The following is a 24,157-nucleotide window of genomic DNA, read 5'->3' as shown; positions in this document are numbered from 1 at the left end:
CTTTAGTTTTGATATTGCCCAATTGCTCTCCTTATGTTTTTACACTTTGGGTTTTCTTTACTAATTCTCCTCAATATTTACAGTGATGTATCTGTATAACCAGAATATACAGAAAATACTAACACATCATTATTTAAAAATATGGACAAATATTACATAATAACAGGAAGTAAGCAAAAAATTTTAATTTAAAATAGCCATAAAATATAAAATACACTTTAAAAGTCTTCAATGAGTTTGAAATAGTTTAAGAACACTGAAATTTATTGAACAATGAAAATACTATGTATAAAGAAACAGATTATGGGAGCACCTGGGTGGCTCAGTTGGTTAAACATTTGACTTTTGCTCAGGTCATGGTCTCACAATTCGTCAGTTCGAGCCCCACGGTGGGCTCTGTGCTGTCAGCTCAGAGCCTGGAGCCTGCTTCAGATTCTGTGTCTTCCTTTGCCCCTCCCTCATTCATACTCTCTCTCCCTCTCTCTCTCTAAAAAATAGATAAACTTAAAAAAAAGAAACAGATTATGTTTCTAGATAAAAAGAGTGTCATAAGGAGAAAATTATACCCATATTACTTTGTGGGCTTGCTGTATAATCAGTTAAAATCCCCAAATACTTTTTGGACTTTGACAGAATTATTCTACTCATAAGAGTCATATAGATTATTAACCCATTTCTTTCAAGTAGACTTAAACGCTTCTAGATTAATGGAAAGCTAGAAGCAGCTCCTGATTCCATATGAGATTCATGTTTGTGTTCAAATATTAGATGAGTTTGCTGGCTGGTGTACTTCACTGGGTCATCTGTAACTCAACCAGTCCAATGTTAGTTCTTTTTAAAATTATATATGTTTGTACATGTACTTAAACTATTTAACTATAAGTTATCTTCGGATCTACATCTCAATTCTCTGGGGTGTGAAGTACTGGGCTCTGCTTTAGGCTATTCAAAATGAGGAATTTGACAGGTCAAATAAAAATATAATCTAGAAGTGTCTGGGTGGCTCAGTCAGTTAAGCATCCAACTCTTGGTTTCAGCTCAGCTCATGATCTCTGGCCTTTCTGGGTTCACGCTCCTTATCAGGCTCTCTGCTGGACGCGCAGAACCTGCTGGAGATTCTCTCTCTCTGCCCTTCTCTCACTCCCACTGTCCCTGTCTCTCTCAAAATAAACTTTAAAAAAATATGTAATCTAATTTTTGGTTTTCAAACTTCAACATGTATCACGATAATCTAGAAGGCTTGTAAAACACAGGTTCTAGTTCCCACCCCCCTGAGTTTTGTAGGTCTTCCTAGCTTGTTTCCAGTAAGACCCTAAGTCTTGATTCTGTAGGTTTAAGAACCACGCTTTGGGAGCCACTGGTCTTTCCTCCCAGTTCTGTTTCAACTAACAAGAACAGGAAGGTGGAAGCTTGAAGGAGACAGAAAATTCTAGGCTGACAATGCAAGATTGTATTTATTCCCAGTCATAGAACAATGGTACAGTGTAAACTTTACAAGAAGGTCATTGTCTGAAAACAAAGCTTTTTTCTAACAGTGACAACTTGCATTTGTGAAGTGCCTGGAGTACATATCTATCACCCTTGTGTTTGTTTTCAAAATGTCCAGTCATTTTTAAACTAATATCTTCTCCAATCCATCCTTCATCATAATTTGTTTTGTGAGGATTACAGATTTATCAAAAGATAGCCACAATTTATAGGCATTTAGGGAAGTAGTCTTCCCAAAGTTAGTGATATTAAATAGAGATACATTTTAAGTAGGACACTGACACTAAAACAAAATTCACTGAAATCAAATTGGTTAATGTCTCTATATTCACAGAATGAAAGCTAGCTCCAGAGAAGGCTAACAATTATAAATGAGACATATGGTGCTGTCATTACTGGTGCATTAATATTGCATTGTCTGAAGAAGAAATATAAGAGCTAAAAGTAATCCCTTCACTGGAGCAAAGATTCAAATGTCACCTTCTGAGTAGACTTTCCTATTTTTATTTAAAATTGCACCCACCCAAGTACTAGTTACTATTTGTCTATTCTGTTTAAACTTTGAAAACTTTTTTGACAACGCTTATCACTTTTTAATATACTATATAATTTACTTACTTTTCAATTTATTATTATCTTTCTGCTTTTCACATAAATGTAAGTTCCTCCAAGGGCAGGGATTTACTATATCCCTAATTTTTTTAATGTTTTTTTTTTTTGAGAGAGACAGAGTGTGAATGGGGGAGGAACAGAGAGAGAGGGAGTCACAGAATCTGAAGCAGGCTTCGGGGCTGAGCTTTCAGCATAGAGCCCAAAGCAAGGCTCAAACCCACGAACTGTGGGATCATGACCTGAGCCAAAGTCAGGCACTTAACCAACTGAGCCAAACCAGGCACCCCTCTTTTTAACTTTTTAAATTAATCTACTTATTTTCGAGAAAGATAGAGAGTAGGGGAGATAAAGAGAGAAAGGGAGAAAGAGAATCCCAAGCAGGCCCCAAACCACTAGTATTGCTAAGTGAAGGGCCCAAACCCTGGCTCAAACACAGGAACCATGAGACCATGACCTGAGCCAAAATCAAGTGTCAGTTGCTTAACCGACTGAGCCACCCAGGTGCCCCAACAAATGACCTTCTTAATACTCATCCCTCTTGTAGCCCATCTTACACCGATCTCTCTCCATCAACCCTCAGTTTGTTCTCTATGGTTAAGAGTTTCTTGTGGTTTATTTCCCTCTCTCCTTTTCCCCTCCTCCCCTACCTCTTCCCCTAGTCCTGGATTGGACTAGGATGTTCTAGTCTTTATACTCCCACACTGATCAGTCACTGAATGTGTGACATCCTAAGAAAGGGCATGGCCTTGAGGAGGGCGCCTGACTGTACCTGAGGCAATCCCTGAAGAGGCTTGAGAACTGAAGTTTGTCTGCCAAGAGCCTTCATTGCAGCCGGAACAAGACTGTCTTCACTGAAGGGGAATCTGGGCAGCGCATCCCAGGGTCCAGAACAAATACATTTTACTTTAGAGTAAAATTCTTTGGGGAAAGGAGGACAAAACTGAAGTTTAAGGAGAAAAGGCATGATAATAAAACTCTGACTGAAGAATGCATTCCTATATTTTTCAAATGGTTGACATTGAATAATAAATCAGTGTAGTGTGTGTATTCCTTTGGATACATACAAAAATTGATGTAAAATTGCTTCTAAAAATGTTAATACTTATAATATGCTGGAAATTGCATTTGTTATACATCAACTTAAAATTGATAAGCAATTTTAGATGTCAAGTAAATGTATGAGAGAGTACATTGCTTTTCAAAATTAATTTAGGGACTAGGTGAGGAAAAAGATGAAGAACACTGATCTAATCTAACAGGTCATTTTGCAAATGAGAATATCGAGACACAGAGATGTTATAAGACTTGCACACCGTCATGCTAATAATATGAATCCAGACCCACAAAGCCATTAAAAATTACCTGACCTCTCTTCCTTACCTGGTAGTTGTAGAGAGTCATTAAGCTACTATTTGTGAATGTACTTCTAAAAGAATAAAGCTCTCATTGAGTTTCTTAACCTAGGGAGCCTAGCCCCTTCAAATTGTATGTGGCAATATGTATATTCGTATACATTTGGGGGGGAACACTTCTATACTGTTAGAGTCACTATAGAGGAGATATATAAACAAACCTTACTGTTAAGTTCATACGTCTCTAACCCAGCCAATTGCCATAATTCAAGTTCTTCTATGAATCTCTTATGCGAGACTCATGCTTTTCTGACCCCATTGCACGCTCATGCATCTTCCTTCATTCAAAGATGCGAAGCCGTAGTCATGCAGGGAAACCTCCTTGCATTAAACCTTTCTTGTTCTAAATCATTCCTGATCTCAACAGGGTGATCTAGTGTATGTTAATTATGCCCGGATTGAAGACTTCTTTAAACTACAGAGGGACATGAAAATCAATTGCTCTGGGAAGATTGTGATTGCCAGATATGGGAAAATTTTCAGAGGAAATAAGGTAAATGTCATTTCTTTTTCCTTGTCTCCAAATATAAAAAATTATGTCATATCTTACATGTGTAGAAATGTATCATTAAAACTATCTGAGGACCATGATCCTCTCATATTCTATAACATGAATAGAAGACACAGGTACCAACTTATAGATAGGGGTTTTACTTTGGGTCATTGGAGTTTGGGCCAGTGATGAAGTTCAGAGAAAACAGAGCAGACTCTTCCATATTTACAAATCATGCTTGTGGTCGACAAAGAAGCATGCATGGGATATTTTATTACCATCATATCTTTGTTTTAAATATTCTTTGAAAATATTTACCAAATTAAATTTTAATAGAAATTGTTATTATAGGGAATCAGAGAAACCAACTTATTATCCATAGCAATTTTTAAGAATTACTGTCGCTTTGATCTGCAAATTTTTTTCCTCTTTTGTGAGAAATTAAATTTCAAAAATATCCCCTTACAGATTAAAAGATAGAGAAATCTGGCTTGTGGGGTCCACTTGCTTCCTGTGCTTCTAAACTAGTGCAAGAAAACAGCAAGTACTCACTACCAGTATTACAGGCATTTTCCAAATCTGTTGCTGTGGGGGCTGATCTAGCCTTAGAAACTCATTTTTAGAACTTGAAGTAGGAAAAAGCAAAAGCCAGTTCTCTGTGAGATGTCCTTTGTTGTACGTCTCATGATAAAAGGTTGAAAATAAAGTTTAAATGTAATTTCAAAAAAGCTGAAATTATCAATTTTGGAACAACCAGCCTGAAACAAGAAAGACATTGTGCTTTTCCAGGTTAAAAATGCCCAGCTGGCAGGGGCCAAAGGAGTCATTCTGTACTCAGATCCTGCTGATTACTTTGCTCCTGGGGTGAAGTCCTATCCAGATGGTTGGAATCTACCTGGTGGCGGTGTCCAGCGTGGAAATATCTTAAATCTTAATGGTGTAGGGGACCCTCTCACACCTGGCTACCCAGCAAATGGTGAGTGATAAGGCCTTAATCATCATAGGAAACTTAAAAACATGCTTAAGTGATTTTATGAAAGGATTTCCAGACAAAGTATGTCTTTTTCAAATTCTCTGTGCATCGAAGAATTAAGTTAAAGAGTTTCAGGCTCTGAAAATTATTGCCTTAGGTCCCTGATGTCTTCTTATTTAGAACCCTTGGGCCAGATGGGTTTTGGAAATCAGACATTTTCTGATATTTAGAAGTAAAGTAATATGATGCATTTATTGCATAACACCCAGGAGGCTGGGATGGAATCCAGAGAGCAGACATATAAATAACTTTTGCAGCAAAATATATGGATACTCATCCTCAGCAGAAGTAAATAATAAATGATAAAAATTAAATAAATAGCCACATGTCCTCTCAAATTAGAGTTGGATGTCAAATGAGTTTGCATCAGATCAGGTTTTGATGCCACATAAATTCCTTCCAAATTTATGGTTTTTACAGTTTTTGGATTTCCTAATTGTGGATAAGGGATAGCAGACAAGAAGTTTTACAAATCCCCAAAATGCATATTTAAAATACAGAGTCCAGAAAATGGTTGTTGCATCTTTGTTCTGTAAACACGATAGTGGTCACTTTCTGCAAGTGTTTCCTGAATGACAGCTCTTACACATATCCATAACCCTAGAAGCTTCCGAGTACTATTGCCAGTACTTGACAGAAGAGAAAAGTAACCACTGCAGCACTACTGAGGGGTTGGGATCTACTTCCTCCCTTTAAGACTGTAAATCCTTACCAAAGGGAGCCAGTTCATTTTGAATGTACTCAGCTATTTGATGACATTTACAAAACTCTGTGATCATTTTGTTTGTGTGATTTAAAACCAGCTAAGGTGTATAACTTGTATAAAATAGGTCACCAAAGTATATGTGTCATTTTCATATTTATTCTTCATCTGGTTTTTCTCTCAAATTGTAAGCTTTAAAGCTTGTGTATTTAGGCTTTATGAATCTTCTTGGAATGTAGTACAATGTCATAGATTTTCTTAAGCAATAAATGTTATCCTATAATAAAATCACATAAATATACCTGAACTTCACTTACTTCTGCTTTTTATTCCCAAGTTTAAAAAAATGCAGCTTCTCTTAATTTCTGTTTTACAAAGCTAATATGATGAACATAAAATGAACTTACCTGGAATATTTCTGTTGATTATCCTCAAATTTAAATGATAGTATTTCCCTATGGGTCTTGTATTTATTGAATTTACTTTTGTGCCCTATTCTTTTTCTTCTTTCCCTTTTAGTTTTACTTTTTATTCTGGAATAGTTCTAAAATACACAAACAGATAATTATGAACATTTTGTCAGTCTCATTTCATCACTTTATCTTGCCTTTTTAATTGTTACTTTGAAAATTTTTAAATAAATCCCATATAACGTATCATTATGTCATTTTACTCATAAAATGAATATGCTTTTGCAATCACCTACAGTTCTTGTTAGATAATTTAAAAATTTGGAGAAAAAACTGGAAAAATAACGCCTATTTTTTAATCTGAAGAAATGACAGAATGTTTTTATTTTGAAGTAGAGCTTATATGTGATAAAATACACAGATCGTAAGACTGGAGTTCAATGAAAATTTTAAACTGCATATATCTATGTCACTCAAAATAAGATATAGGACATTTTCATGACTCCAGAAAGTTCTCTTGTACTCCTTTCTGGTCAACCAAAACAGCTTGGTTTTGAACTTCATATACAAGGACTCAGTGAGTATTTTTTTTATAGCTTGCTGTTTTTATTCAGTATAATGATTTGAGATCTCGCCATGTTATTGTGTGTCATAGTAGTTTGGTTTTTTAATTGCTGAGTGGAATTCTATTGTATGACTGGGCTACTGATTGTTTATTCAAGCTGCTGTTGACAGACATCTGCACTGTGTCCTGTGTTTAACTGCCCAAATTCAGCTACTGTGAACAATTTTGTGCAGGTCTTTTTTGTGGAGATATATTTTCCTCCTTCTTGGGTAAGTACCTAGAAGTAATTGCTGTGTCATAGTGCACAATTCTGTTTAACCTTACTTTTCCAAAGAGTGATCCAAAGTGATTATGATTTTACATGCTTGCACGGAATGTATGAGAGCTTAAGTTACTCCACATACCCGCTAACACTTGAAATTATCTTTTTATTCTAACAGTTCTAGTAGATGCAATTAAAAAAATGTGTTTAATGGGATTTACAGAAAAACTTTTGAAAGGGACTGAATTTGTACTAAAGCATGTCCAACTTTTTTCAGAATACGCTTATAGACGTAGAATCACAGAAGCTGTTGGTCTTCCAAGTATTCCTGTTCATCCAGTTGGATACTATGATGCACAGAAGTTCCTGGAGTAAGTGTGTAAGAAACGAGCAGATGGCTCTTTGGATAATTCTCTTTATGGGCAGTCTTCGACTATGGGCAATATTAACATCTGAGTATTTCTCCACTATTCAGAAATACTGAAATTCTCTTAGATGGTGGAACCTACAATTCTACCACTATTTTAAAGAATAGTGGTTATTTTCTGGAATTTATATAGTGGTATCTGATGTGTGACAGTCATGAGAATGACTTTCAGTTTCCAGCTGCAGGGGGCATGACTGATCAATGGCCTTAGCGACTGTGCTTTGAAATCCATAACCCAGTTGGTGTCAAGGCCATGCTTCCTCCTGGTGCTCCCAGTCAGTGACTAGTTGCAGCAGGGACACTAAAACAGGCCCATTACTGGGAGGCACAAGACTCTTCTCATGGGAGACTTCGGCTCAGGATTCTATGACAGGCTCGCCCAACTAGACAATGCCACCCATGACCCTTTACTTCCTTCCTTTTCTCCTTTACCTCATATGAGACCTGCATTGCAGTCTACTGGCTTTTTCAGCCTTCCCTCACGCCCTTCCTATTTCTCTCACAGCCTTTTCCCCTAGTAAATCTCTTACTCATCTAACCTTCCATATTGTCTAGTACTTGGATAACTTGGAATAACACACTGGGAGAGCGATTCCTTGTTATTTTTATCTCTATTCCTCTTCCCTCTCTACTTTCCTGACATTGGAACCCTCTCCCCTTTTCTGCCCTGCTGTCTCCCATCTGCATGTCCCTTGTCCATCATCCTTCAGGAGGGAGAGGGCATGACTTCTCTGAAAGTAGAATTGTTAGAGAAGCATCTGGCCAGTTAGTACCTTTTCTTAATTGAGTTTTAAGCATTCTTAATCATTTTATTCTAGTCTCTATAAGAAAACTTTTTATGACCTAATAGAATGCCCTCCTTTTTTACAGTTGAGGAGGTTAATTTTCAGAGAAATGGAAGGATCTGTCCCATTTAAGGGCAGATTAAGAAACAGCACCCTTGTCTCTTTTATTTAAAGGCTCTTAGCTTTTACAACATGGGTTATGATTCAGGATCCAGACACAACTTTTGAGGGCACAATGGATAATGCATTTGTCTAAACATGTTTATAAATCAAGTCAAATATTTGTGATATTTAAAAGATGAAAGTGATTGTAACATTACATGTAATATTGGAAAAATGTCAGTAACACTAATCTTTAATAATTGGTAAGTAGTCAAATACATCACTGGCTATGATAATGCATAGAACCATTAAAATATAGGTTGTACAAGAATATTTAATGTTATGGAAACATGCTTATGCTATATATACTACTAAGTGAAAATGGCAGATTTATCTATATATCTAGGTATCTATGGAAATAGCTATATATAGATATGCAGATATGTAAAGACAGAATAATCTCAATTATGTTAGTTTTTAAAAAGTGAACCTGTATTATCTTTGCAATTATAAAAAGAATGCATGGAAGGAAAGATCATATGGAATTGATTTGAAGTGTATGTAACCAAGTTTACCATTTGGCTGCTCTGAATAAGTAAGTAGGTCAGCGTCAGCTAGGTCCTGAGTGTGTATTAGAATTACTTGAGCAGAAAAAAATCACAAAAGCAGTTTATCCCTAATGTATTTAAGTCCACTTCTCTAAGCTATCTTGTAAATACAATCACCATTTAATAACATAATTTCTATGGAAAAGTGAATTTTGCACTAAAAACACCATAATTTAAAAGAACTTAGGAAACACAATCTACTTAGAAGTAGGAGATGATCTTTATCTATTAAAAGCAATAAGACAGCTCCTATTTCATCTTTCATACTTTCTAAGATATATGAAACATTCTATATGATTGCCATTTAGTCATAATTTTTTTTCAAAGAACGTATTGTTTGTTTATGAATTTCACTATGAAAATGTACTCCTGCTGCACACTTAGGAGTATGCTAGTTATCCCTGATAGTCAATTCTCAGATGCCCACAAATGGTTACCCGTTTAGCAATATGTATTAATTAGAAAAGAACTGGCAACATCATAAAATGAAAGTTTCTTAACAAATGTGTGTGAAGACGGGAAGAGACATAAAATCATAAAATGGCCCAAGAATGCTGAGAATTTCAATGAAAAGTTGATGAGATGTGAAGTGCCTTGGTGGCTCAGTCACTTAAGTGTCTGACTTTTGGTCGCAGCTCAAGCCTTGATTTCACAGTCATGAGTTCAAGCCCTGTGTTGGGCTCCATGCTGGGTGTGAAGCCTACTTAAAAAAAAGAAAAGGCTGATGTGAGTTATAGTAAAGCAAAACCACATTTACTTGGGTAGGAGGGAAAAGGAACGTGTATAGTTTTTTCTATTCTTCTTTACATCTCTATTGAAGGGAAAGTGATTACATGCTTTTCATTTGCCTCCCTGAGTAATTACCAGGATTATGATAGCAGCACCAGCAATAATAATGACAATAATAATAACAATAGCATCTAGCATGCTATTATTTGTCAATTTCATTGATCTTTCATAAGAATCAACTTTTGGTGTCATGGATTTTCTCTATTGTTTTTCTCTTTTATCTACTTAATTATTTTTGTTACAGTCTTTATTGTTTCCTTTCTTATGCTTGATCTGAGTTTAGTTGCTTTCCAGTGTCCATTTTCTTAAGGTGGAAGACTAGTTTATTGATTTATGTCTTTCTCCCTTTTAAATGTAGATGTTTCCAGCTGTACTTTTCCTCCAAGCACTGCTTTAGCTGCATTCCATAGGTTTGGGTATGTCGTGTCTGTGTTTTTATTCATCACTAAGTATTTCCTAAATATTCTTGGAATTTTTTCTTTTACCCATTGGTTATTTAGGAGTCAGTTCTTTGATTTCCATATATTTGCCTATTTCCCAAATTCCCATCTTTTATTGATTGTTAAATTCTTTCCATTGTGCTTGGACTAATAAACAGATTCTATAATTAATAAAAGGGTTGCATGACTTCAGTCTTTTAAATTCATTTAAACTGATTTTATTGCCTAATATATTGTGAAAAAAATGTTCCATATGTGCTTGAGAAGAACACGTTTTCAGCTGTTGTCAGATAGCATGTTCCAGATATGCCACATGACATTTCTGGCTTGCCAACTTCTTCAGCTCCAAGTCTGGGATAGATAAGCCAAAAAAGAAACTGAGGAACTCACCATTTGGTTTTTTCTCATACCCTGAAGTCCCAACGTAGCCTTTGAGAGCCTAATGTTTCTGTTCTGTACACTTATGATCTAGAGAATTTAGCTGTACTTAACTGGAAGAGTAAAGTACCTCTCCATCTTTCCAGAAGCAAAGTCTTACTTCTTTTCAAGCTTCTGTCATGGTCCCCTGATCATCTTATAGCCCAGCCAGACAATCACTGCGCATTACACTTGCTCTATACTTTTTTGCATCTGTACCTCTTTATGTCATACTTAGAACCTAGAATGCTCCCCATGTCATCTTCCCATACATATATCTTCACTCATCAGTTAAAATTCAGATAAGTAAAACCTCTAAAACGTAGTTCATGATCCCATAAGCTAAATGAAGCTATCTTTTGCCTTTAGAAATTTCTCTACCATTTGTCTTGCTTTGTTTTATATTATTGTTGACTTTATACGTATCTTCTTCTAACTTCTGACTAAACTTTTTGGTGGAATGACTGTCACATACATATTTGTGTTCCTTATAACACAGATGTCTTGAGTATATCATGATGTCTTGAACATTGTAGACAATCTTTGCCAAATGTACAAATAAAAAGTAATTTGCTGCAGGATATAGATTTTAAATGCCATGCTGTTTGTATATATTTATTGAACATCTACTATCTAATCAAGTCCTTTCAGAGACATTTTCAACATTTACATATATTTCCTGAAATTTGTATGGCTTGCAAGTTTAATATTTAACTTTTTAATTTTCTTGGAATTTATTTTTTATTTATAGAGTGAGGTCAGTACCTAAAGAATGTATATTTAATTATATGTCAGTAACATTTATTGACGAAAACTTCTATTCTCCATAGATCTGTGATATTTCCTGAATTAATACATCCAGTTCTTATATTCAGCTATCATATTCTATTTTGGTCATCTGTTTACTTGTCCTTGTGGTACACTATAATTTCCACCTTATAGTTTATTATTTTGTGGGAATATGGGCTATTCGTTACCTTCCTTATGTAATAATAGATGGTTGTTATTCTTCCTGTTGAAAGTACCTTTTTATATTTTTCATGTTTTTATTTTGAAAAGGAAATATATTTACACAGTTCAGAGTTCAAAGGGGTGTACAGGAAGAGGCTTCCATCTAACTCATTTCCACCTTAAGAGCAATTAGTGTTGTTAACTTACAGTATATAATTACAGAAATATTTTATATATAATCAAGAATAGGTATATGTTTCTTTGCTTGTGCTCTACAACTTTTTATTAATGATTATTTGTGGGGTGAGGGATAGAGGGAGGGAGACAGAGGATCTGAAGTGGGCTTTGTGCTTATAGCAGAAAGCCTGATGTGGAGCTCAAACTCATGAACCTGAGCCGAAGTCAGATGTTTATCAGACTGAGCCACTCAGGCACCCCTGTGCTCTACAACTTTTTTACATGCTAAGTACTCTGCTGTTTTGACTGATTATGCTTTCTACCATTGTAATGCCTCTTCATATTACTTGATGCTATCTATGTGAAATTTTAATATAAAAAGACAAATAAATTTTATAGTATATTACTTGAAATGATGTTTATTAGCCAAACTCATCAGTGAGATGGGGAAAAAAATGAGTAAGCATTTACTCCCTGATAGAGCATTTTAAAACAGAATATTACTTATAATTAGGCCTCCACGAGAATATAGTCTAATCAATTGCTTTATCATTGTGTGTTCAGTAGATTCTAGGTCAAGTGGAACTAGTCACATTTCCTCAAATAGTTAGTCAGGGAACAGCACCTGTGTGTAGGCACAGAACAAAGCAGGAAGCTGTAAAGCATGCTCCTTTGCAAAGCATGCTCCTTTGCAAAGCCTAGAGTGCATGAAATTCTATGATGACAAATAAAGTCATAAAAGATAGATTGATATTTTCCACACTCTTCATTTTCTCTTGAATCATGTTCTTCAATTTTCCATAACTTAGCAAAGGTACATTTGGTTTCTATGCCCAAACCAAGAATAAGTCAATGCTCTTGAAAGAATAAAGGCAGATATGTTGAAATAAAACCACAAGAACGCCTTCATTCCATAAACACTATCATATTACCTTTTTCAGTCACCTGCTGAGAAATAACCAGGGCTATTGGCATGTACTGACTAGTCTGTTTGAATTTTCCTACCCTTCATTTTTAAATTTTTTATTAAAATTAAATTCATTTTTTAAAAATGTTTATTTCTGAGACAGAGAGAGAGAGAGAAATACAGAGAGAGTGTGAGAGGAGGAGGGGCAGAGAGAGAGGGAGGAGACACAGAATCTGAAGCAGGCTCCAGGCTCTGAGCTGTTAGCACAGACACTGATGCGGGGCCCAAACCCATGAACTGTGAGAACATGACCTGAGCCAAAGTCAGACTTAACCGACTGGGAGCCACCCAGGTGCCTTACTACTTAAAAATTTGCAGGAAGCTTTTAGGGACTGTTGATTGAAGTAAAATCATTTCCTTTGCTCTTCTTCACTCCCCAGTTGACATGAGAGAACTTTTACCTTGTAAAAGATGACCATGTCCATATTTGGGGATATATTTATCAGTAGGAGAAATAACAAAATGGAAAATCCCAGACCAGAATTTGACATCAGAGGCATTTTAAACTGGCTTTCTATTAGAAACTGGGAACCATGAGTCTGGATTCTTCCAAAATGTTTGACCCTCAGCTATACCACTTACCAGCTGCGTGGCGTCAAGCAAGTTACCTATTTCTCTAAGCCTCACGCCCTCATCTTTGAAATGGGAAGAATGGTAGACTCTACCTCCTAAGAACCCTAGTAGGAGTTAACTGGTATATCCCTGACTCTTGAAGCTATCATGAGCAGGCAGTCCAGAATGCAAGCTCACTGACACTGTAACTGATAGCTCCAAAGTTTTTCTTCAGCTAATAATACTTTTTGTGTTCAACAGGAAAATGGGAGGATCAGCACCACCAGACAGCAGCTGGAAAGGAAGCCTCCAAGTGCCCTACAATGTTGGCCCAGGCTTTATTGGAAACTTTTCTACACAGTTAAGAGACTATTTTTGTTGTAACTCTCTTCCAGACAAGGAAAACATTTTTCAAAAATAAAAAACCCACAGAGGATGAATGGAAAATAAAATATATCTGGTACCAACAGGAAACAAAACCACAGGTTGTAGAGGGGAATACACTCACATCATTAGTACTGGACAGCTGGACAATGTAATTCTTGCATGTGTACACATAGAAATTTTAAAAATGATGTAAGAGTTAAAAAATTGTGGGTGGCAAAGTGTTAACTGGTATTTTCAGAACACGTCCTTTATTTTTGCATTAGAAAAGTCAAGATGCATGTCCATTCTAACAATAAAGTGACCAGAATATACAACGTAATCGGAACTCTCAGAGGAGCAGTGGAACCAGGTAAACTAATCATTTGCTCAGAGAATATTGATCGAGCAATCCTTCTGTGCCGAGTACTGCTCTGAGCTCTGAGAATGCAAGGTGAACAAAGTAAAGTACTTCTTGGCCCTAGTGGAACTTACAAGGACCCAAGATATATAAATTTGAGGTAATTTTGTATTGTGATACATGTTTGAAGAAAAGTAAATGTGGGGCTGGGTTGGTTAGATGCCTGAGGTTAGTAAATGTTAAGTTGTGCATACTTCAATTAAAGGATCCAGGGTGAAAGGTCAGGGAAGGATCATTCTGAGGCCTTTTCTCTGGGTTTTCTGGATTTGTTTACCACATAGTTTGCTTGAAGAAATGTCTTCATGATAACTACAAACATCTATGCGAAAGATAACACTCAGAAAATTAAGGTAACCTTGAATTAATGAATCCTTTACATAGTCTTATTTTCCATTGAAGTTAATGAGATGTATAGACACATGATTTCCATAGAATTTCAGTACCCTACAGATTAGTATATTTTGTAAATAGTCTTACTTCATTGTGTTTCAATTCCTTAGGGATTAGGGTAATATATTTCTTACTAGCAGGCATACAGCTAAATCACATATTTTTCATAAAAACAGTCAATGCTTTCTTTCAAGGATAAAGAATACTGGCTTACTTCCAGAGGTTACTAAATGATATATAACTGGCAATTTATTGAATCTTACTGAATACCTGTTTTATGCAATCTCTGTATTAGGCATTGAGGATAGAGGGGAAAAAATGAAGACATGAGCCAGGGACAAGGAGCCAAATATTCAAACATGGTAAAAGCTTTGTCAGATATGGTAGGATTGCTCTGAAAGCTGGATAGTGGGAGCAATTCTCTCCCCTGTGGAAGCTAGGAAAGGGTCACAGAGGGGGAAATTGTTGATCTGTGTCTTGAAAACTGAATAGGAGTAGGAAGTGGAGAACGTACTATGTGGACACTGTGTTCTCTTACTCTGAAAATACTGGAAGCAAAGTGTTAAGTAGGTAAGAGGAGTGACAGAGAATTCTAAAAAGATATGTATAGAATAATTCCATACTTACTTACCATTACTTATATATTTTTAAGTTTATTTATTGTGTGTGTGTGTGCGAGAGAGAGAGAGAGAGGGAGAGCGTGCAAGTAAGTGGGGGAAGGGCAGAGAGAGAGGAGAGAAAGAACCCCAAGCAGGCTCCACACCATCAGCACAGAACTGGATGTAGGTGTTGAACTCATAAACCATGAGATCATGACCTGAGTGAAATCAAGAGTTGGACACTTAACCAACTGAGCCTCCTAGGTGCCCCATCACTTATTGAAGTACATTGAAGTATACCTTTGCTTGTCCTATCCATTTTCTTCTTCCATCAAAATCAGACCAAAATAGTACATTTACACAAGTCTTCAGGAACCTTGCTATCTTTCTTTGAGTCATGAGTGCTCTGTGTTTAGATGCTCTTGACTCATTTGCAATTTGCTCTGTTAATTGACCTGGAAAGACAAATAATTTTGCAATGATGCTTCCTAGACAGATATGTCATTCTTGGAGGTCACCGTGACTCATGGGTGTTTGGTGGCATCGACCCTCAGAGTGGAGCAGCTGTTGTTCATGAAATCGTGAGGAGTTTTGGAACACTAAAAAAAGAAGGTAACATAAACAAAGTGAAAAGGTCAACCACTCTGAATCTCAGTTTGGTCCTCTGTAAAGTGTGTAGAATTACCACCTTCTTACAGGTCTGTGAGAAGGATCAACTGACTGGATACGTGCAAATATCAAGTGCTTTGTAATATCTAGTAGCATAGAATAGCTTTCAGTAACTAGTGGCCATATTACTCATGAGGGTTAGATAATTATATTGTTTACTTACTTTTGCTTATTTATATAATAATGTTTACATTATTGACATTTATAAAATATAATCTGAAATAAGAGAATGATACTGTGAGGGGTTGCTCTTGACAACAAAGAAGGTGGAGACCAGTTTCTTCACAGGAGAGGACAAACCAAAATTAGGTCCTGGGTCAACATGTCCTGATCAGAGAACTGTGATCAGAGGTTCCATAGGCCCATCTAGCCTCACACAACAGGTCAAGGGCACCAAGTAAGGGAGGGAATTCAAGCTCCTCTGAGAAGTACTGGCCTCCCTTCCTAATAGGAGTTTCGGAAGTTTGATGTTTGCACTCCCACATCCTCAGGCTTGGTGTGCTCTCCTAAAACTTAGGTTTACGTTCCTAGCACCATTGCTTCAGTCCTTTTAGAATCTTCATATGAAAACAAAGATAACATTTAGTTCAAATGGTTGCTTTTTAAAATAAATCACACAGTGAGAGCAGAAAGTCCACTCTGTTTACTGACCCTGCAAACGAGGATGTGGGGGCAATAAGTGTGAGCCATGTTTTTTAGCAGCAATCACAACCAATGACAAAAATATATTAAGTTGCAAAAAAATATATATATATATATATTAAGTTGCATGATACTTATTTTCTCAGAGAAGGTGCTTTCACGTATTCATTGTTTTGAACTCTTAACAACCAGGGAGAAGTTTACTTAGTTATTTCTGTTTTCATTTCACAAATAAGCTAACTAAGTTTTACAGAATTTAGTGTATCACCCATGGTTGTATAGCTAGTGTGTAGCAGAGTCAGAGATCCCAGGTTAAAATTCAAATTTCTGGCTACCAGCCCATGAAACCATGTCTGTCTTTAAAACAAAATGTAAAGGGGCTGTATCCTTTTTTCCCACAAAAATATTTTATATTTTAAGGACACAGAATTATGAAGACCTAAATTTACATAGCTCATGAATTAGGTAGTAGTTAGCATTAGCACAAAAAAATTCATGATTTTGCAGTAAGATTCCCTATGATAATTACAAAACATCGCAGTGACAATGATAGAGTGTGCCAAGAGAGTGCAATGACAAGGAATAATAATTCATAGAAAATGTGAATATTATTAACAAATTGACAACAATAAAACACTGGACTCAGCCGTAGGGATACACATTCTTAATAAGCACAAATGAACTATTTACGGAAATAATGACACACTTTCAGAGCACATATGAAGTGCTGTGTTTGTAAACATGACTCCAGTTAATCTTCCTAACAATCAAGTAGTATCTTCATCTTTACTTTGCTCCTTCTGGTGTACAGATGAAGAAGGGGAAGCTAAGGAATCTTGCATAACTTCCCCTCGGTCATACTGCTAGTAGGTGAAAGAACCAGGATTTGAAATAAGATCTTTCTTTAACTACAGGGTCAGTGTTTATCACTCCAAGCCATATTACCTCCTTGCTGAGTTATGCTGAATTATTGCAGCAGCCACAGACAGCGGTATTGCTAACTGAGCTTCTGTTGACTAATTCTGGCAAAGAATGGAGTGAAATCACACAAGCAGCTAACATTGAACAATTGCGTGTGTGATGCCAGAACATGGAAGAGTTGTAAGGAATTTTCTCTTGGCTCAATCTGCTCTCAGAACACAGACCACATCTAGCACTTTCTTCTTCCATTCCAGGGAGCTGCAGAGCACAGGTGGCTTCCTGCATGTATCCAATCATTATAAGCCAATTACAATATTATGACCTGATGGTATTTTTGGTATGTCTACATTTCCCCCTTTTCAGTGCAAATGTGCTTGTTTGTACTGACACATCAGCTTTAACATCTGATAACGTTATGATAATGAAATGATATAAGTAAAAATTCTCACCACAGTTCACTTTTCCTAAACAATCAGTGGAGTTTTAGTGTTGTTTTGCTGTTGAGTTTTACAATGTCTTGGACATATGATGTATTTTTCCCAGCATTTATGTGTATACACATATATTTTAGGGTGGAGACCTAGAAGAACAATTTTGTTTGCAAGCTGGGATGCAGAAGAATTTGGTCTTCTTGGTTCTACTGAGTGGGCAGAGGTTAGTTCATAATTTGCTACAATATAAATTTTCATAATAAACAATTAGGACTCAATTCTCAAGGATGTAAAAATAACAAGTGAATTCAGTGAGAACATATTCAAACTTTTTTTCCAGAAAATCTGAAACAACATATCCTTGTCCAAAAAGAAAAATCTCTTTGTCATTAAAAAATGCTGTGTTTGAATTTTAAAGCTACTTAATGTCAATTTTCAAAATAATTTAATCTTCATTTTCTGGGAGTACAGTAGTAAATAAGTAAATTCACTAGAAACCAAACATCAAAATAAGGTATCACACTTCTGCTACCCTTTGCAAATTAACTACTAAAGCTAACCGCATTAAAATACCTCCTTGAGTTTATACAGTAAGGTATACTTTTGACATTTATGTTCCTTATATCTTAATGACTGACTCTAAATTAAATCATGCTAAAAATGAGGTAGAAAGTCTCACTGCAAAATATTTGATAGGCCCCCTTAAAAGTAAATGTCCCTTTATGCAGAAGATGTTATACACAAACCAAATGGTCATCACAAACCAGAAACCAGTAGTAGCTATGCAAAAAATAGAGGACGGAATCCAAGTATATCACTAAAGAAAGGCAACTAACCATGAGGGAAGAGAGCAAAGGAAGAGAGGAACAGAGAAAAACTATAAAAACAGCCATAAACAAGTAACAAGTTGGCAATAAGTTACATCCCTATCAATAATTACTTTAATGTAAATGGGCTAAACACTCCAATCTAAAAACATAGGGTGATGAAATGGATTAAAAAACAAGACCCATCTACATGCTGCCTATAAGAGACTTATTTTAGACCTAAAGACATATGCAGATCAAAAGTGAAGGATGGAAAAATATTTATGCAAATAGATGTGAAAAGATATCTGGGGTAGTAATACTTACAGTGGACAAAGTAGACTTTAAAACAAAGACTGTAATAAGAAACAGAGAAGGATGCTATATAATCACAAATGATACAGTTATAAGAAGATGTAACAATTGTAAATATTTATGTGCCCAACATGGAAGCACCCAAATACATAAAGCAGTTAATAACATACATAAAGGAACTAATTGATAGTAATACAATACTAGTAGGAGACACCCCATTTACATCAGTGGATAGATAATCCAAACAGAAAATCAAAAAGGAAACAGGGGCTTTGAATGACACATTGGACCAGATGGAGCTAACAGATATATTCAGAACATTCTATTCTAAAACAACAGAATACATGTTCTTTTCAAGTGTACATGGAACATTCTCTAGAATAGATCATATATTAGGCCACAAAACAAGCTTCAACAAATTCCAGAAGATCAAAGGCATACCATGCATCTTCTCTGACCACAATGCTATAAAACTAGAAATCGACCACAAGAAAAAAATCTGGAAAGAGCACAAAATGTGGAGGTTAAACAACATGCCACTAAACAATGAATGGGTCAACCAATAAATCAAAGGAGAAATTATAAAAACACATGGAGACAAATGACAATGAAAATGTAGTGGTCCAAAATCTTTGGGATATAGCAAAAGCTATTATAAGAGGGAAGTTTATAGCAATATAGGCCTAAAGCAAGAAGCAAGAGAAATCTCAAACAACCTAACCTTACAAGTAAAGGAGCTAGAAAAAAGAACAAACAAGAACAAACAAAATACAAAATCAGTAGAAGGAAGGGAATAATAAAGATTAGAGCCGAAATAAAATAGAAACTAAAAAAATAATAGAACAGATCAATGAAACCACCAGCTAGTTCTTTGAAAAGATAAGTAAAGTTGGTAAACCTTTAGCTAGACTCATCAAAAAGAGGGGGATGGGGATGGACTCAAACAAAATCAGAAATGAAAGAGGATAAAAAACAACCAGCACCACAGAAATATACACGATTATGAGGGGATATTAGGAAAAATTTTATGTGCCAACAAATTGGACAATCTAGAAGAAATAGATAAATTTTTATGAACATATAATTTACCAAAACTGAATCAGGAAGAAATAGAAAGTTTGAACAGATAGATTACCAGCAGTGAAATTGAATCAGTAATCAAAATATTCCCGACAAACCAAAGTGCAGGACCAGATGGTTTTACAAGTAAATTCTACCAAAAATTTTTTAAAAACCCTCAAATACCTATTCTTTTCAAACTATTCCAAAAATAGAAGAAGAAAGAAGAAAGAAACTTTTATTCACATATAATTTACCAAAACTGAATCAGGAAGAAATAGAAAATTTCAATAGATCGATTACCAGCAATGAGATTGAATCAGTAATCAAAATATTCCTAACAAACCAAAGTGCAGGACCACTTGCTTTACAAGTGAATTCTACCAAAAATTAAAAATAAAAACAAATACCTATTCTTTTCAAACTAATCCAAAAATAGAAGAAGAAGAAGAAACATTTGTTGTATGAGGCCAACATTGATCTGATACCTAGACTAGATAAAGACACTATACAAAAAGAGAACTACAAGTCAATATCTCTAATGAACATAGATGCAAAAATCCTCAACAAAATGGTAGCTAACTGAATACAACAGTACATTTAAAAAATCATTCACCATGATTAAGTGGGTATTATTCCTGTGTGGTATAATGTTTGCAAATCAATCAATGTGATACATCATATCACTAAGAGAATGGATAAAAAAACGTATCATTTCAACAGATGCAGAAAAGCATTTGACAAAATACAACACCCATTGATGATGAAAACCCTCAAAAAAGAAGGAACATACCTCAACATAATAAAGGCCATATATGAAAATCCACAGCTGACCTCATACTCAATAGTGAAAATCTGAGACCTTTTTTCACCTAAGGTCAGGAAGAAAACAAGGAGGTGTCACCACTTTTATTCAGCGTGATACTGGAAGTCCTAGCCACAGGAATTGGACGAGAGAAAGGAATCAAAGGCATCCAAATTGGTAAGGAAGAAGCAAAACCTTCACTATTTGCAGATTACAGTATCATATATATAGGAAACCCTAAATTCCACAATCCACCCCCACTTAAAAAAAACCCTACTAGGACTTACAAATGAAGTCAGTAATGTTTCAGGAAACAAAATCAGTATACAGAAATCCACTGCATTTCTATACATGAATAATGAAGCAGAAAGAGAAATTAAGAAAACAATCCCATTTACAATTGTAGCAAGAATAATAAAATGCCTAGCAATAAACTTAATCACAGAGGTGAAAGACCTGTATTCTGAAAACTATAAAACATTTATTAAGGAAATTAAAGATGACACAAACAAATGGAAATATATTCCGTGCTCATAGATTGGGAGAATAAATATTGTTGAAATGTCCATACTGCCAAAAGCAATCTACTGGTTGGACGCAATTCCAATCCGTATACCAACAGGTTTTTTCACAAAACTAGAACAAACAATTCTAAAATTTGTATGAAACCACAAAAGGCCCCAAATGGCCAAAACAATCTTGAATAAGAAAAAGCTGGAGGTATCAAAACTCTAGATTTTAAGTTATAATGCAAACCTGTAGTAATCCAAACAGTATGGCACTGGCACAAAAGTAGACACATAGATCAGTAGAATAGAATAGGATGCCCAGAAACAAACCCACAATTACATGGCCAGTTAGTCTTTGACAAAGAAGGAAAGAATATGCAGTGGGAAAAAGACAGTCTCTTCAACAAGTGGTGTTGGAAACACTGGACAGAAACATGTAAAAGAATAAAACTGGCCCTCTTTTTTACATCATACCCAAAAACAAACCCAAAGTGGAATAAAGAGCTAAATGTGACCTGAAACCATAAAAATCCTAAAAGAGAGAACAGGCAGTACTTTCTATTACACTGGCCATAACAACATTTTTCTACATATGGCTCCTGAAGCAAAGGAAACAAAAACAAAAATAAACTATTGAGATTACATCAAAATAAAAACCTTCTAAGCAACAAAGGAAACCATGACTGATACTAAAAGATGACCTACTGAATGGAAGAAGATATTTGCAAATGACTTACCTGAAAGGGTTAGTATGCAAAATATATATTTTAAAAAACTGGTATAACTCAACACACAAAAAAAACACAAGTTATCTGATAAAAAAAAAAATAAGTAGAAGACAAACAGTCATTCTCCCAAGAAGACATAAAGATGGCCAACAGACAAATGAAAAGGTGCTCAACATCACTAATCATCAGGGAGATGGAAATCAAAACCATGAAGTATCACCTCACACCTGATAGAATGGCTAAAATCAAGTGTTGGCGAGATGGGGAGAAAAAGAAACCTCATGCACTGCTGGTGGAAATGTAAACTGGTGCAGCCACTGTGGAAAACAGTACTGAGGTTACTCAAAAAATTGAAAATAGAACTACCCTATGATCTAGTAATTCCGCTACTGGGTAGTTACCCAAAGAATACAAAAAACACTAATTCAAAAAGATTAATGCACTCTATGTTTATAGTAGCATTATTTACAATAGCCAAATTATAGAAGCAGCCCAAGTGTCCATTAATGGATGGATAAACAAGATGTAATACATACATACATACATATATATACATATATACACCCACAGACATATATATATGTAATGGAATATTATTAAGCCATAAAAAAGAACAAAATCCTGCCATTTGCAACAGCATGGTTAGATCCAGAGAGTATAATGCTAAGTTAAATAAATCAGTCAGAGAAAGACAAATACCATATGATTTCACTCATATGTGAAATTTAAGAAACAAAACTAACAAGCAAAGAGGGAATAAAGAGAGAGACAAACAAAGAAACGGACTTAACTATAGTGAACAAACTGGTGGCTGCCAGAGGGGAGGGGAGTGGTGGGATGTGTGAAATAGGTGAAGGGGATTTAAAATTACACTTATCATGTGATGAGCACTGAATAATGTATAGAATTGTGAATCACTATATTATACACCTGAAACCAATATAACACTGTATGTTAACTATACTAGATTTAAAATTTTAAATAAATTAATTTTACTTGCATACATTGCTGGCCTTGTGGAATAGAAGCATTAGCTGTAAATATATGCAAACTTAAACTTTACCTCATTTACTTTCAGTCATGCTGTAAACCATATTTGGCTCCTATTATATACTCTCGGAATTAGGAGAAGTCCTGTAAACTTCAGTTTTCTTTGGGAAAAACAAAAGAAGTAGTGTTCCTAAAGATAGGAAAGATTTATGGTGGCATCCAGAAGAGCCTAAGTATTTTGAGGTTTATTTATCTCCTTCAATTATTTTCCCCACCTAAAGTTGCAAATCTTTTCCACTTTCTTTCTTACTGTCAGGATGCATGGGAAATTGCATGTTTTAAAGAGTCAAATCCACTTAATAGCTCAAAAAAATTTTGCTGCACTTTATGTCAGCATTTTAAAGTTATGCTATGATCAGTTGTGACCAGTAGGTGGTGCGATCCTACTGGCGAACTTCATGCTTTCCAGTATAGACCTCACAGTTTTAACCCATAAATTGAGATTGTTCATTCCCTGAGAATTGGGCAATAATCTCTATTTAAATTTTTAAAAAATCATTTTTTCCACTCAGAGTTTCTTCCTTAGGTCATTCATGTTTGCTAAGAGAATTTCTTAAAGATAAACTATGTATGGTTAAGCAATCAACTCCTTTTCTATTTACTATATTAAGAGGACAGACAGGTTCATCTTACATTTTAGTCTTAAAAATATTTTGCCTTTTATTTATTAACAATAGTCCTTACTTAAATTCCTTCAAGTATACTCACTTTCAGAATCTTACATATCAATTTTGTAGTCAGCTTAGTTCAGAAATCTGCACATGGCAAATATAAAGATACATTGTTTTAGGGGAAGCTTATGGTATATATTTGTGCTTTTCTTTCTTTTTTATTGTAGGAGAATTCCAGACTTCTTCAAGAGCGTGGTGTGGCTTATATTAATGCAGATTCTTCTATTGAAGGTGAATATCATTGGTCTTGTAGGAAAAGATGTGATCATGGTAGTAGCAGCCATTTAGTTAATAACACTAATAAGTTAATAACACTAATAAGGAAGGCAAATCCATTACATGTGTTTAGGGACTTCGTTGCTGGTGTGTCTGGTTTCTGCCCTTGCTTTACAGCAGCTATGAGACCTAGAGTGCTTATTTAGGAAAGCAGCCCTCTCTGACTTGCTTCACCTGGCAGATTACCTTGTCTGCGCTAGGCACTGTAAATATCTGTTAAATGAATGAGCAAATCATAGAAAAGAAGATTTCTGGTTAAATGAATAAGTAAATCATAGAACTAAAAATTTCTGGATTTTAGAATGTGGT

The 24,157-nt window shown here is 35.4% G+C and overlaps 1 protein-coding gene across 2 annotated transcripts in view; it reads left to right on the top strand.

Moving 5' to 3' along the window:
* The window catches only part of FOLH1 (folate hydrolase 1), a 56,386-nt gene that overhangs the window by 17,620 nt on the left and 14,609 nt on the right, over window positions 1–24,157 (top strand). Inside the window, exons 5-12 of one of the 2 annotated variants that reach the window (XM_077763041.1) lie at window positions 3,880–4,005; window positions 4,795–4,981; window positions 7,256–7,349; window positions 13,455–13,553; window positions 13,844–13,929; window positions 15,459–15,578; window positions 17,770–17,852; window positions 23,740–23,803. In XM_077763041.1, the coding sequence (XP_077619167.1) occupies window positions 3,880–4,005; window positions 4,795–4,981; window positions 7,256–7,349; window positions 13,455–13,553; window positions 13,844–13,929; window positions 15,459–15,578; window positions 17,770–17,852; window positions 23,740–23,803 (859 nt within the window). Of the gene's footprint in view, window positions 1–3,879; window positions 4,006–4,794; window positions 4,982–7,255; window positions 7,358–13,454; window positions 13,554–13,843; window positions 13,930–15,458; window positions 15,579–17,769; window positions 17,853–23,739; window positions 23,804–24,157 lie in introns of those variants that run through there. The other variant, XM_077763040.1, reaches the window with a different exon arrangement.

Source organism: Crocuta crocuta, unplaced genomic scaffold (genome assembly GCF_008692635.1).
Source record: "Crocuta crocuta isolate KB4526 unplaced genomic scaffold, BGI_CrCroc_1.0 scaffold614, whole genome shotgun sequence".
NCBI classification, from domain to species: Eukaryota; Metazoa; Chordata; class Mammalia; order Carnivora; family Hyaenidae; genus Crocuta; species Crocuta crocuta.
The sequence above is the reverse complement of the archived record's forward strand: the minus strand, read 5'-3'. Positions and strand labels throughout refer to the sequence as shown.